The following is a 16,440-nucleotide window of genomic DNA, read 5'->3' on the forward strand; positions in this document are numbered from 1 at the left end:
AGAGTGAGTAGAGTTACAGAATGTTACTGAGTAATAAACCTGCGGAGAACGTGACCTGAATGTCACAGGCATCAGGAGGTCGTCCAGTTCAACTGGCTATAGGGAACCATGCAGGGCTATCGTGTTGTCAGCATGTGTGATACATGCACACTTCATTTATGTGATATGTTCAGCTTCTAGTAGGAGTTCCAGTGTGGGAAAAAGCTTTAGAAAAGCAGTTTGATCAGAGGTTACAAGAAATTTCTGTTTATTAATGACTCATAAACTTTTCATAAAGTTAATTCTGAAAGGTTTCTCAACTTATAAAATAAATGTATTAGCAAAGCCGTTCAGTTTAAACTAGAAGCTTTTATAAAACTGAGGCAGATATCCTGTTTTTCTTTTTCTGCATTATTACATAAATCTTCCTCTGAGAGGAACTGAAAACTCATTTGTTTGAGAGCAGCATTCTTGCTTCTCCTTTGTGTGCAAAGTAATCAAACATGTCGCTCTCAGGTGTGAATTTGTGTTTGTTAAATCGAACCAATTAAAGGCATAATTAGCACCAGCTGTTTGATTATCACTAAAGTTGTTGATCTCTTCTGGCTGAAGAGGCTTCAAAGGTATTTTAAGAATATTTCTAACTAAAAACAGTGGAAATACCAGTGCAGGGAGTGAAAGCTTTTTCAAGGTCAATGCTTTGAATGATTTGAATACCAGTTAGTTTGTTATGATTTGTGTGTATTCTCCCCTGTACAGTGAGTCCACAACTGTTCACGTTTGTCATTTGGTTTAACAATGGATCTGGAATCATGAATGAGTTTCTGTTCGGTCACCACATGACATGAAATTTGATTTGAAGCTGATGTCTGTGGTTCACACCCGTGTCTGATTGAATTAGACTGTTTATCGCTGCAGAGAAGTCACATGTCCTCATAGCTGGAGGTTTTGTTTCTTCTTTTCATGAACAAATATTTATATAGTTTTCTCGCTGCACATGATCACACGTGTTCACTTTTAATTCTACCTCATGACACACATGTCACCTCGCTGTATTTTTATAGATTTACAATGGAATTAGGGCTGCAACTTACAATTATTTTCATTATCGATTACTCTGTCGATTATTTTTTCGATTAATCGATTGGTAGTTTTGTCTAAAAATACCAGAAACTGGTGAAAAATGTTGATCACTGTTTCACAAAGATTAAGATTCAACCTAAAATGTCTTGGAACCAGAGAATTTCAGCATTTTAAAATAGTTCAAATAGTTTCTGATTAATTTTCTGTTGTCAACTAATCGACTAATTGTTGCAGCTCCAGATTGAATAAATAATGTCAAGTTGAATATATACAATATGAGCTTCAACACAGCTGGTGGTTGATATGTGGAGCTACTGTGAGACTGTATGTGGCCATAAGGAACAACGCAGCATAAAAATACTACTGCTGGACATTATTATTCACAGTATTTTTTTTTTATCTAGAGTGTTTTAAAAAGAGAGGAAATGATTCCCCACATACGACTGAGAATTGGCAAAGAGATGGTTCGTCATGCGATGAAGAGTGAAAGTTATTTCTGCTCTCTCTCTCTCTCCCGTTTTTCCTCTTGCTTCTCTTCTTCTGCCTGATCGCTCCTCCTCACACAGTCGGCCCATCTGCTCGCTCACTTCCTCTCTCCCATCTCTCAAGAGCTGTAATAGAGCTGAGCATCTCCAGGGGCTAGGAATGTGCTGCGCTTTCAGCACACGCACACACACACACTGCAGCACTGTGTGTGTGTGTGTGTGTTGTCACTTCACTCAGTTAATGTAATACAGAGCCTAATCTGCTTCCTGCTGGCCTCACAGAGACTTCATAGTGTCATCCTCTCTGTACATATCGCTGCACCAGCTCCACTATATTGATTTTTTATGTGGACTTTGTATCATGCATATTGTTACACACCTTTCTGTTATAGTAGGACAGTAATTTAATGAAGATATTAAATGATTCAGTTTACAGATAATGTATTTACAGGCCCTCAGGTCCCATAAAAAAACATTATAAAGAGAGCAGAGCACGAGATAACCAGTTAGCCTGCATTCCTCCTCTCTGCTCTGAGGTCAACCTCACACATTCATACATATAATGTATAGAAGGCAAGTCTGGTTAGATCCACATTGTGTTTGGTCAACAAACTGTTGGACGGTTGTTTTTCCACGCTGTGCATCTGACCTGCAGAGATTAGGGCAGGCAGCTTTAAAACAGACCTAAAAGTTACAGGCAGTGTAAATAAAAACAGAGTTGCAGGTGATGTGCATTAGCAAATTAAGAATAAAAATCACATAAGTGGTAAGAGTTGCTGTATCACTGTGCCAAAGGCGCCGGGCCAACGGCAGGCTGTAATCATGCTGAGTAAGGCTTTATAAATCCTACACTGACATTGTTCCTACCACAAGATCTCCCCGAGTCAGTTTAAACTACACATAATACAAATTATAATATTGTGTTGAAGACAGCTTAGGGGGAATGCGGCCTTACTTATTAAACTTGCATAACCAGACACACAGAGTTGGGTTTAAGTTTCTAAGTAGGTTACTGACTGAAAGAAATGAATAAACAAAGTTATAAATCAACAAGGTAGATAAAAATGGGAAAATAACAGGCTTGAAACTTCAAGAACCATAAAAAAGTGAAGTTAACGGCAACTAAAAAGGGGCGATGGATACAAACAAGCCTATAAAAAGTTGTTTTTAAGAAATAGTTTGAAAGATGCTAACTGTATATCTCATAACACATTTTATCTCCAAGTTTTCCAAAATTCTGTCTTGACTGTCGTTTCATAATTCTGAATACGAGGATATCAGGAAATACTTTTAAATTCTTGAAAAACCGTCACTAAAACACAAGCAGGGCTCAGAGTAGAATGAAACATCATTTCATTTTGACAAGCTTATTAAATTAAATGAAATCAAACTGGCAGCTGTTCAGGTCAGCTGGTTTTATCAGCTGAGTTGAGGTCGATGCTCTTTGAGATCAGGTCATGTTTGTTTGGAACAGGTGATCTCAGCTCGGTGGACAGTTTGTTTAGTGTGTTTCGGGGGTGGCTGAACACAGTTCAGTTGGGTGACATCAGTCACTGAGGTTTTTAGCTGAGCTGGCCTCCGGAAAAATGATTCCACATGTTCATACAGTAGTTGTTAAAATAATTAAATATAGATGTGAGATGCTGACTCACAGCCGGAGTAAAAATGGATTTACAACGACAAAAGATCGGTCTCTTATTCCCCGTTAATGTTTTAATGATGGAAATGAATCCATCTCCTCATACTTCACATCTGTGTGACTCCTGCATATTTTATGCTAAAACAGAGATGTCATAACAAACAGTGGGTGTTCTTTTAGTCGTGAGGGTATTTGGCACTAACGCCAGGATTTTATTTCTTTATTTCTTTAGATCCGACACCAGTGAATATTCATCATGGCACATCGTGAAATATGAAATCCTTTCATGCTTCCTGCATCTCTCTCTCCCTCTTTTAATACAGTTAATTAATTCTCTCCATCTCCTAACTCTCTGTCACCAGTCACCAACAAGCATCACTTTGTGGACGGGCCCCTCCTCTACCAGTTCAGGATGAACTTTAGAAGACGGCGGCGACTGCTCGAGCTCCTTCAGGAGCGCGGCCGCAGCATCCCAGAGAGCCATGACAGCCCCTTCTGTCTCCGCAAACAGAACTCTGACGGAGGCAACACCAGCTTCCTCTCAGGTAGACGACACAAGTGTCTGTCTGCGGAGGGATCATGTCCAGTTTTATACAACATTATGAAATTGCACTGTGTTTTACTAAATCATCTTAGTTTGGTTTCTGGTCCAGGAGACGCTGAGGCTGATAGGGTAGAAAACTTTGTGTGTGTTTTAAATGTTCATGTATTCTATGAACTTGTGAGTGAAACTGATTTTTCTTAGTTATTATATAATTACAGTGTTTCCCTTGGTCAATGGATTCTGTCTTCTGGGCAAAACCCACAGTATTTACATATTTACCCCTTTTTGCCTTATCTTCTGTTGACACACATACCCACACACACGTGCACACACAGACGATAACTGATGTCCTTGGTGGTATCTTACATACAAAGATAATTGAGTAAGGCAGTATTTGAGTTGCCAAGCAGAAGAACAGGGCAAAAAGTGCTGAGTTCTGTTCTTTAACTACATCGTCCCGATCATTTGACCTAAAAAAAAAAAAAGAGTCGTAAAGATTTGCAACTTCACGTCAGATCATACTTGTTGTAGAAATGTCTGTCTTGGGAACTCTGCCACAGTGGATGTTTCCAAGGTTTTTTCTTCCAAGTGTAATAAAATCCCCTCACAATGTCCTTAAAGGTATTTGTGAATGGAAAGAACGGCTCTAAAATGCAGAATGCATAATCCAGATCTCCACCACGAGGGAACAGGAAGACCTGGTTTAGAGCTTCGTACTGAAGAATCTGAATATACTGCAACTGGAGACATTGATTTTTTTTTTTTCTCTCCAAAATTTAAGAACAACTTGTTTAAAGACACTCCTCTGGGAAACATTAGTAGACACATTAGATCACAGTACTTATGATCTGAAAACTATCGGAGCGAGAAAGAGGCACCAGGGGAACATCTTCAATTGAGCTGAAATGGGATGACAAGTTAAAGGAGCAGCCCTTTCAAAAAAAGTTTATTCTAAGTGACTTGACTACCTGAGACATAAATGTAGACTTTTTTATGAGAATGAGCTCTTATATTGAATATTAGTGGACTAAAAGGCACTATGTAAACACAGCTGAGGTTGCTAGAGTACTTTTTATGCTCATCAGTTCATCAACCTGCACGTAGAAAAGTTAATAAACTGTTGTATTAGTTCTAGTCTTGATTCTTCTTCATTGCTTTGTCCTCTCTGTGTTGTGGTGTTTTCTGCTGTTTGTCTTCTAGTCTAACATCTCTGTTGGTCTCTGTGTTTCTCAGTGAGTCCCACTAAAGAGATAAAGGTGGTGGTTGGAGTTCGTCGGAGCAGCATGAGCAGCAGCTGTGGCAGCAGCGGTTATTACAGCAGCAGTCCTACACTCAGCAGCAGCCCACCGGTCCTCTGCAACCCCAAGTCTGGTCAGAAAACACACACACAGACTTCTATATTCTATTATTATTATATCAAAAAATTTATTTCACCTTTCAGGTTTTTTTTTATTTTAGTCTAGGTGTCACCTTCTATAATAATGATAACAATAATGATAGTTTTATTTTAGCTCCTTATTAATTTATGTTGAACAGAGTCTGTGATTGTTAGTGAAGCTCCTCTCCATCTTGTCAGTCTGAATGGAAATTAATTCTGATTATAGAAAACTGGATGTTGTATGAAATGTTGCTGGTTGTAGAGCTGCAATGATTAATCGATTGACAGAAAATAAATCAGAAACTATTTTGATAATCGAATAATGATTTTAGTCATTTTTTTAACACAAAAATGCCAAACATTTGCCGGTACCAGCTTCTGAAATGTGAGGATTTTAAGCTCTTATATGTCAAACATGATAGTGAACTGAATATCGTTGGGTTTTTGGACTGTTGATCAGACAAAACAAGACATTTGAAGACATCACTTTGGGCCCTATGAAATTAGAACGGGCACTTTTCATTATTTTCGGACATTTTATAGACAAAACAATTAATCGATTAATCAAGAAAATAATCTGCAGATTAATCTGTAAAGAAAATAACTGTTGTAGCTCTAGATGGTTTTAGACATCTTGTTGGAGTGAGCTGTTGCTACTTTAACAGCCAACTAGGTGCTCGAGTAAAAAAAAGAACAAATGTGAAAAAACAACTTGGTGACACTAAGTTGACTTACTGGAAGAATGTTCTTTATTTCAATGAGTTTTGGCAGAGGGCCTTCATCAGGGAAATTTCTTATGGTGGACAAATGTGGACATTTTGTGCTCTAACTGACAGATTATTGGCTCCTCAGTGAAGCCTAATAGATGTTGGTGTATAGCTTGTTCCACTTCCAGCAGTGCGTGTTTCACAATCTTATTTGACTTACAACTGTATGTTTTTGTTTAACTGTATGATTTCTTGTGAGAACATTCACTCAACGCTTACCTTACATTAAAAGCAACCACTTCGATTTATTTCATCACAAACTGTAAATTGTCTTCAGTGTAGTTGTTAAAAAATGAATCCATCTCAAAAAAAAAAAAATCCTCATTTAGAGATGGACTGCTGTAAAATGTGTGCAAATTTGTGAACGGAGCTGTGACGCCCTTGAGCTGTGTGTATTTGTGTGTGTGTGTATTTTCTGTTTTGTGTGTCTTTACTACTTTGATGTGTCTAATCCAAGCAGAGTCCTTGACAGAAGTCTCTTTGTAGCAGCGGAGCCCCTCAACATAAGCACTCACACACGATACACAATGAACAGGAAAAGGAAGGGGCACACACACACAGACACACACACACACACTCAGGGGTATTTCCACTGTGCTTCACATTAAGCATAGTTATTATAAATATTACATGCTAGAAGAAGAAATGGAGTCACTTTTTTTTCTTCAAAATTCACAGTAGTTGGTTCAAAAGTTTTCCAATGAAGAGGTTTGTGGTTCACGTTATTTCAAGTTTGCTTTTTTTTAAACCAAACAGATAAAAAAGATGTAGAGGAGGGAGAAATGAAAGATGACATGATACTAAAAATAAGTATCTGATCAGATTAGGGTTTCCACAGAGAGATTAGGAAAATGTATAGATCAAGAGGATAAGCGCTCTTTCTCACTTGACTTCCCCTTTCTCATCAGATTAGAAAGAAGTGCTACAAGTGGTTCAACATGGCTGTAATACACACATTGATATTTAAATTAAAAGCACACACACAGGCTTCTCGTAGTTGATCTGTGCTCAAGTTTGCATTCAAAGTTATTTAAGCATTTATCCAACATAAAGGAAAACTGATTGAACAGTAGTTGAAATGTAAACTGTGTTCATGCAGATGCAGAAATCCTGCACATATAGTCAATTTTGGTTTCAGATTTATAAAGCAGTGCAAGCTCTTGGATCTGGTTTATAAATCTCAATCATTGTGAAACTGCAGCACACAAGTCTGTTTTCTTTGCCCACATTTATCCATATATAGTCAGACGTGCCCTTAGTCACCGTAAAGAAGAATTCATACACACCACCAGGCTTTTTTTTTTAATAGAAGCTACAGTATAGCGTCATTCGTTAATTCATCACACATGTGCCTGTAAACCATCATCGCTCAATCTTTAAACTTCAGAGAGGTAATCAGTAATGATTTAGTTTCCAAAGTTCCTCATTTTTAAAGAAAAAAATGAGCAGAAGAAAAACAAAGTAAGAAAAAAAGGCTGAATAAAGTAATTTAAAAATTGAGCAGTTTATCGAAGTAAAGTTTATCAATGTGCTGTTGATTGGCATATTATAGATAGGTGAGTGGACTCAAGTCTCACCATATGATTACACTCATTCTGAAAACTGTCTACACCTAGTCCGCAGTAAGCTTGAGAGTTGTACACATTCTTGGCACAGGTTCAATTATTAAAGAAAACAGCGTGTATGTATCCTCTCAGCTCTCTAGTTATTCCATTTTTATTACTTGTATTAACGGACTGAATTCAAACGTAAAATCAAAATCATGTTTGACACACACGAGCCAAGTTAAAGGCTGTTCAGAGTCATGTTGAAGTGAGTAATGGTGAGGGGAAGTTGGAGGAGGGGAAGGGGAGCTATACTGTTTCAGGAAGCAGGGAGCCTCCAGGCCCTGTTAGCATGTGACCGCTATTAGCACATTTTACACACACACACACGCTTTTTAACCAACAATGTTATGTTTATGTGTTTGTGTGTTTTTATGCATGTTTGTGCCCGTTTGCGGATGTATATGTGTGGTAACCACGTTATATGTGTTTGTGTGTGTGCAGATGTATATGTTTGATCGTCATGGTAACGAGTAGCATTTCCTGTCTCAACAGTTCTGAAGAGACAAGTGAGTCCAGAGGAGCTCCAGACACCAGGAGGACCTTTTATAAAGAAGACATTCACTGTAGGGCACACACACACACACACATACACACACACACACACACACACACAGGTTTATCTAAGTCACTTTTGGGGTATTTACATAGACTTGCATTAAATTCCTGGAGACTTAACCTAACCCTAACTTTAACCACTGACTCAAAAATCAGCATTTTACCAACTGGGGACACAACGTTTGTCCCTAGTTGCACATCCGGTCCCCAATCAACTGGTCTCAAGTCTGGTTTGTGTCCCTGAAAGTGACTTAAGACACATCCACACACACACACTTTCACACTTTACCTTGACTGAGTTCTAAGAAAGACTACTTCAGCCTACCTACTTCCCACATACTGGCAGTTGCACATACCCTCATGCATGCACACACACACACACACACACACACTTGAAAAGCTGCCCACTCAAGTCATGTGCAAATGCAGGCAGCTTAGGCACACACACAAACACACATATTCACACACATGCTCGTTCATTTTCTGGACATTGTCACAGATAATTGCCACAAAGTACCAAATGTGTATCAATCTTGCAGAGTCTTACAGCCACAAATCTATAACAAATGCCATAATTTTTGATTAGTTATGTATTAAAACAGAGAGCTGTTGTTCCATATCAATGTTTCATGTTGTTCTTCAGATTGTAGGTGATGCTGTGGGCTGGGGCTTTGTGGTGCGAGGCAGCAAACCCTGTCACATCCAGGCCGTTGACCCCGGTGGACCTGCAGCTGCTGCTGGCATGAAGGTGAGATGTTTTATGTTGGCAGTTTGGATGGAGGAGAAAAGTTGTACGGGTCGAATTAAATATAGAGGAAGAGCTTAGCTGAGACAGTGGTTAGAGTTTCTGATGCCTGCTTACATCAAAATGTTGCACAGTGAAATAAATTCACACTTCCTTGCAAAATATGTGGTGTTGGAAGCTTGGTGACTACATGGGCTTTCAGTTGCTAACTGGATGATGCCTGAACTTGTCATAAATCGCTTGTTTCAGCCTGATGAATGTCACCTCTTCATGAAGAGGTGCATGTTTGTGAGATGTGATCATTAGCATAATCCACACTCTTAAAATTGCCATATAAGGCTCCATGTTCCGCTCCGTTTGTGGGCGAGTTTCATTCACAAAAAAGTTCCCAAAGAGTAGAAACACTTTGCAACTTGCAAAGTCCCGCTTTCAGAAATCAGAAGACAAACGCATAACAAATTTAGGAGTGACAACAGAAGACCTGAAACAATTAGAAAATATGAATCCAGCTAACGTGTCATCAAAGCAGCTCTGCACTGTGACAGAAATAAAGAGGGAATGCTTTGATGTGAAGTTAGATGCTAACATCTTTCTAAAGCAAAGCACTCTGTAATTGGAGGCATTCAAGGGATTTGACAATCACACAGATATTAGACGAGAGAATATTATAGTCTGCAGGTGATGTTACACTGTCAGCTGCAACACAAGCTGACCTTCAGAGAGATTCAGAGACAGCTGTCAATTACTGAAATTTAGACGTTGCTGCGCCAAAATATGGCCATAATAATCATACAATCTAAAAAAAACCTTTCCGTAAACTGGCAGCCATGATGAAAATATGGTAAACAGAATATAAATTTTGCATTAAGTTTGTTTTGCTTAAATTTTTTTGTTAATTTCAGTATCACATTTAAACTCAAAATTAATTCAGATTAAGACGTTATAACTGTAAGTCAAACAAGTGTTTCATGTGTGTTCATGACACATACGACAGGTCTGGACCACGCATAACTTATGTTCATACCTAAGAGGAAAAAACGCTCTTAAATCACTCGTATGCATTTTAAGCACAAATCTGTCCTCTTGCGCGAGGCCCATTGTGCCTGTAATGCAGTATGATGAGTGGAGAAAGAAGCCAAAACCTGATGTTTAATATTGATGCCTCTGTTAGCTTCTTGTATATCAGTTCAATTATTTGCAGAAATAAGAATGTACGCCACAAAATCAAATACTTCCTGAAATGCAAAGTGATAGCCAGTAGCTGTGTTAAGTTGTTGAGAGTGGAGTGGATTTTTTTTTCATTAACTAGATAATATATCTGTAAGAAGTGATGAACAAAGACTGATAAAGAGGAAAAGCGACAGCGTGTGGAGGCCTCCTGCAGCTTCGGTCTGCATGAGGAAAAGGGTCGAGACAGGAGCAGAAGTGTTGTGGGAGGAAAGCAGGGTAATGGTGGCTGCGCTGCCACAGCTGGCATGAAGGTATGTAAGCAGAGTGGCAGCAAGGAATCCTGGGAATGCAGAGCGTAGCGGTTTTAGCCACAACACGGAGAGAACAAGGACTGAATGAAACAAGTGGCATGAGCCGGAGGAGCAGAGAAACATATGACTTGGGGGAGAAAACTGGAAGAAGACACATAAAGCTATTAAGCCTGTAATAAACTTCAAAATTGGTTGAAAATCTTGTGTTTTTTTAAAAAGTCAGCTTTTGAGTAATTACTTAAAATTATACAGTGAACATTAAAATGTTTCCTTAGGCACTAAGAAAACTAGCTTTCATATCATTTGTCAACTGCCTGAAATTATGTGTTTCATTTTTTTAAAGAAAGCAAAAGTTGAGGGGAAAAAAAACATGAACTCTGGTTCTGCAGGGTTTTTCTTAACACAACTACTGCTGCTTTTCTCGTGATGGCCGCAAAATGAAACTTATAAAAGGAAAGCGGGGGATGTTAACAGAGTGGGGTCAGAAAGAAGATGCATGGGGCTGATGAGTGAAGAGTGTAGAGGATGAGGAAGGAGGCAGAACAACTTAACTATTAGCACTGAAAGAGGAAATGGTCAGTGGAAATATTATCACTTCTGCTTTGGTTACTGTAAACCGTCATATTTTATCACCATGGAAACAGGTACAATGGTTCACAGTCGGTCATAAAAATTGTTGACACTCATAAAGTGTGTTTATGTCGCTGTGTTTGTGATTAGCTGTGTTAAAAGCAGCTGATTGTCTGGTTTATGTTTGTACTGTTATTACATCATGTAAACATTTTACTCCAAATATTATAATTTCAACTAAAGTATGATTTGCTTTTTTAAATTTTATTGATTGATTGTTTTATTAGTTTTATAAAATCCAAATTGAAAGCAGAATGTTCTGGATATAAGGTGATCACACAGCATCATTATCAGAGCTCCTATAATAATTCCTGTTACGTAGCGCTGCGTGAAACATTTTATTTACGAGGAGTTTGTTGCTCTCCCTGCAGTTCCTAGATTGTTTATCTTTTTCCACCTCACCTGAGTAGTTTTATTGATGGGTAATCAAGCAATAACATAATCTAGGGAAGGAATGACGTGCTGTAAGGTGTTGGCACTGCGGTCCACGCAAAAGGTGAAAGGAGAAACCTGTCGGAGAAACATTACAAGGCTTTTCAGCATTTCTCATCATACACACGTTCAAACACTGCGTCTCTGTCTGTCTCCACCGCACGTAGATACACACATAAGTACAGTCCTGACCATAATGGATCCCAACGCTTATATAACTGCCCGACACATCACTCTTTGAGCCACTTCTAATGCACTTTTATAAGACAGCAGGTAGAGCAGAGTGTGTGTTTGTCTCACTTTGTGTCCATTTGTGCATCCGGTGCCTTACCGCGTGTTTGCACACCATTAGTGTGTTTGTGCTCTTACAGTATGTGTAGCTCAGACTCTCTCAACCTCATTTAAAAGCATTTGAACTTTTAAAAACGAAAATTTTAGATACAAAACATTTAGTTCAGATCAATACCAATGTTTGGTGATTCCAAATGTTAAAGATTGGAACGGATGAACACAAAAAATTCACTCATAAACATGTAAAAAAGGTTTAAACCAACCACAGTGACTTTACAATGTGTGTTTTCAGTTCAGTTCAGTTATTGTTTCTCTGGCTTTCTGATTCCTCTAGGGACATTCATTCAAACATGGCCTCAGAGTATTTTTGCAAACAAAGAGTAACCTCTACATGGCATACAGCTGTTATCGCTGCATGCCTAGTTGAATATCTCAGCACGACCGTTTTAACATGTGTTTATTCTCTCTCCTTACATCTTCTCTGTGTCTGTTTTTGTCTTTCTTTCTCTTTTCTCTGTGCGAGACTGATTTTTAACCCTCTCATTGCAAGGAGCCATTCAGTCCAGCTGGGCCTCAGCCAAGACTAACAACCCCACAGCCTGAAAGGAGAGAAGCATCAGTGGGGAAGAGAGAAAGAGGGGGGGAGGTGTTGTTCAGAGAGAGTTAAAAGGCTGAAAGGAAAGGTGGAACGATGAGAGAGTGGAAGTGAATGGAAGTAGAGAGTCTGTCCAGGTGTGTGTGAAGGACAGTACTGTGACTTTGCAAGTAGTGCGATATGGGCTGAAGAGGTTTAGATGTGATTACAGTGAGAGTCCAGCATTCCTCCGTAACACAGGATTAACAGTCTGGGCTTTTTTTCCTTCCCTATATCCTCCTCTTAATCTCTTTTTTCCCCCTAACCCTCTTCTGATTATTCTGATCTCTGCTTTCCTGAAATGTTTAGGAGTGCCAGAAAAAACATTTAAGAGCAATAGCGGTGAAAATACGTAAAAATAGTAACCTCTAGCTGCATGTATGGTACTCACTATTCTCCATTTTATAGGTTAGAGTAGTTGCACCCTTAAAAATGATACTATGTGATGTTTCCTGAGTTCACGAAACACATCTGCAAAACGTCCATCAGCAGTTTACTCTCACACTGTTGATTTATAGGCTATATAAGCATCCAAATAATTACATGAGAAGCTGCTGCTTTGTTCTGTATGACATGCATCATGCTTTTTTTTTGCCTCTTTGGGAGCTTCTGGAAAACTTAAAGGAACAAGCGTTCTGTGAGTGTGCTTGCGTGCACGCCTGTAATAGCTTGAAAAAAAAAAAACAAACCGCAACAGCAGCATCGTGTTGCAGGAGCAGCAGCCAGAAAACGGCTCTGACAACGAGTCTTATCTTTTATCAGAGCTGCCGAATTGGAGCAGGGGTTAAATAACGATAAGGAGGGAGGGGTCCAGGCGTGACAGAGGAGTGATTGGAGCGTGGCTGTCATGTTGCAGCTGGTGTAATTTAGCATTTTATGTCAAGCAGCGCTATCAGTGTTTACTTGTTCCTCTTTTCTGTTGGAGCTGTATGTTGTTGTATCTTGTCTTGGCATACTGAAGCCTTATCTGTTGGATGAAATGTGTTAATCTGCAAGCTGTGAAATGTTTCTTAGGGGAACACTTCACTGAAAGTCAATCTTTCTCTGAGAAGTTTGAAGCTTGCTCCTCTGTGCAGGATAACAGCATAGCTGGATTAACTTGCTAGAGGGCCCCAGGGCGAAAATTAGCTTCTGTGCCCCTATTAACCCACCTCGTTCATCCAACCCTCTGTGCAATGAGCTGTTTTTTTTCTTTTCTTCAGTATCCGACGGCAAATTTGCTGCGTGGTAAAAACAAACATTTAGGAATATTGACTATGTAAGCACAAAACTGAAATAATGAAACTTATTTCCTTTCTTTTGAGAGTTAGATGAGAGGATCAATACCACTCTTAGACATGAGGGTGGTATTGAACTTCTCATCTGACTCTCAGCAAGTACGCAAATAAATATATTTCCCAAAAATGTCAAACTATCCCTTTGAGGCTTTCATTATGTCAGTTGATGTGTTTCATGGTACGTATGTCCAAACAACAAATTAAGCACTAAATACGATTTTCAACTAAATCAGCAGAAGCCAGTTGACTCTGAAGTTTGGGGTCCCGGCGTAGTTTCCTGCTTCGTCTGCGGTTAGTAATCCAGCATTCGATAACACTTGTACTCATGTTAGATTTACAGAAGTTTCAAGAATTCCAGTGGTAGCCATGAGTCATGGTAAAAAAATCATCCAGATAAACTTTCCAAACCACTTCTGCAACATAATCTACTTCCTCGCTGTTGGTCCAAATGTTCACTACGTTCCAAACAATCCCTTACACTCCCTTAATGTCCTTTTAAAGACTTGTATTTATCTCTTTGATGTCTCTCTGTTATCAATCCTTCACTTCCATTCCCACCTATCTCTGACTCCATTTTAACTTGCGTAATTGGCATAAAAGTTCAGAACATTACAGCCAAAGCATCAAGAGTCTCTCCTCTCTCTGTCCGTCTCTCTGCAGGTGTGTCAGTTCGTGGTGTCAGTGAACGGACTCAACGTGCTCTCTCATGACTACCGGACCGTCAGCAACCTGATCCTAACTGGACCCAGGACAATCGTCATGGAGGTGATGGAGGAGCCGTAATATTCATAGAAGAGAGGTGTAGCAACGACCTGAGGACTAGAAGGTTTAGTGCTTGACCTCAAAACCGCACAGATGGAGAAAGTGGACAACTCGAAAAGCACTTCGCACTCTTTCTGTTCCAACGTTGTTTGGAGAAGGTGGATGACTGAGAAACTGTGTGTGTTCAAGAACGTGGGTAGTCGAGTACATGATTCAACCCTTAGACAAAACACGCATTTTGTTCTCCTTTTTTTTTTTCTTTGTGTTTGGAGGCAACGTGCAAGATCCACTACTCCCGCAGATCACGATCCAACAGCTTCAGTGTACCCAAAAAGATTCAGTCTCCTGACTTTATGTGTGGAGGAAGGAAAATCCATATCTCTGTGGTTTGAGTTTCAAACCAAAACTGTACGATGAATCTGTTGCTGAACCAGATGAGAGTGTTTAAAGGATGTCAGACGCAGTTTGTCATTTGAATCTGGAGTTGAACAAGTAAAAAAGCTGCAACCGTAACAATGAGGAGGAATATTTCATGTTGCCACGTTCAGTGACCTCTCCCCCAGTTAGTACTCAACTCTTGACTGGAGCTCCTGATGGCCCTGCACTGCCCTCTGCTGGCAAGAACAGGAAGACACAGATTTGATATGAAACTCTTTGGTTTTAGGTTTCTTGATGTTTTTTTTTCCTTGCTTGGGAACTACCTAAGAAAAAAAAAGATTTGTATCATTGTCATGTGAAGAGTTACCCACAGTATCAAAGGTAAATTAATCCCCAGATGTATTTACATTTAGTAGGAATATGTAAGTGTAAATAATAAAAATGCAGTGGTAAACTGTATGACATCAATAGGCACAATGTACATAGTTACCAGACATTACACTCAAACTGAAAGAAGCCTGGCTTTAGGAAGGCAGCAGTCGTACTATTTTGTAACATCACTACTATTCAAACTAAAACTTCTTCAGTACTGAGATCATATTGAAGACTTTATAGATAATAAACAGGATAAATGACCCTTGAACTCTCTAATAACTACATTTTTTCTTTTCAAAAGAAAGAGCGTGATGACAAAAGAGTTTAAAAGAGTAAATCTTGTATGTTATGACTATATGAGCACTTGAACCATTAAACAATAGTTTTAATTGATAAAAGCACTTAACTGATGAAAGCTTTTCAGTTAGAATCTATATACATAATAATAATAACTTTATTTATGTAGCACTTTTTAAAAACAGAGTTTACAAAGTGCTTTGACAGACAAAGCAAAAGCAGGATACTCAGAAAATGATATAACAGTAAGGCCAAACAAAAGCGAGACAAAATTAAGATAAAGTTAAAACAAGACAAAAGAAGCAGAAACACAGCAGAGAGAAGACAGAAGGATGATAAAAGATAAAGAAGGTAAAAGAAATAAAAGACAATACATTTAACATTAAAAATGTAAATGTAAATAAATACAAAAAAAAAATAAAATCAATAAAAAGCGATGTCACATAAAAGCACATCTATAAAAAGGGTTTTAAGAAATGATTTAAAAGAAGTCAGTGATTCTGCGAGCCTCATCTCCTCAGGCAGGTCGTTCCAAAGCTGAGGGGTCCTGACGGCAAAAACATGGTCACCTTTAGATTTAAGCTTTAAGCCAGAAGGGCCCCACCTGAGGATCTGAGGCTGCGAACTGGCTCATACAGTGTCAACTTTTCTGTTATGTAGCTTGGGGCCAAACCCAGATGTGCTTTAAAAGTGATCAGTAAAATCTAACAATCAATTCTAAATCAAACAGGGAGCCAATGAGAGAAGCCAGGACTGGGGTGATGTGATATTGTCCGTTAAAACCAGTAAGAAGCCGAGCTGCTGCGTTCTGAACCAGCCGGAGGCAAGAGAGTGACTTTTTTTTTACTGTATATGTACATATACATTATATACCTTGTGTATATAAAATCTGACATCCCTAATTTGAAACTAATAAGAAGGAATAACGTCCCTCCTGCTTCCCCCCACATCCTTCATTATCTGTGTTATATAATGTGTGATAATAATCACATGTATAGTAATTACATGTCCAGTATGATCAGTGAAAGCAGTAAAAGTTCACCTAAATAGAAAAGACATTTTCTTACTTACGTCTTGTGCAACTCAGCCATGCAGACAGTT

At 38.9% G+C, this 16,440-nt stretch overlaps 1 protein-coding gene across 1 annotated transcript in view; it reads left to right on the plus strand.

The window, feature by feature from the left end:
• deptor (DEP domain containing MTOR-interacting protein) overlaps positions 1 to 15,310 on the plus strand; it is a 30,895-nt gene extending 15,585 nt beyond the window's left edge. Inside the window, exons 6-10 of the mRNA XM_042423921.1 lie at positions 3,549 to 3,731; positions 4,964 to 5,101; positions 7,975 to 8,045; positions 8,681 to 8,785; positions 14,188 to 15,310. Of these exons, the coding sequence (XP_042279855.1) occupies positions 3,549 to 3,731; positions 4,964 to 5,101; positions 7,975 to 8,045; positions 8,681 to 8,785; positions 14,188 to 14,310 (620 nt within the window). The 3' untranslated portion in view covers positions 14,311 to 15,310. The remainder of the gene's footprint in view (positions 1 to 3,548; positions 3,732 to 4,963; positions 5,102 to 7,974; positions 8,046 to 8,680; positions 8,786 to 14,187) is intronic.
• The last annotated feature ends 1,130 nt before the right edge of the window (positions 15,311 to 16,440 follow it).

The sequence above is a fragment of the Thunnus maccoyii genome, chromosome 10 (assembly GCF_910596095.1).
Source record: "Thunnus maccoyii chromosome 10, fThuMac1.1, whole genome shotgun sequence".
NCBI lineage: Eukaryota > Metazoa > Chordata > Actinopteri > Scombriformes > Scombridae > Thunnus > Thunnus maccoyii.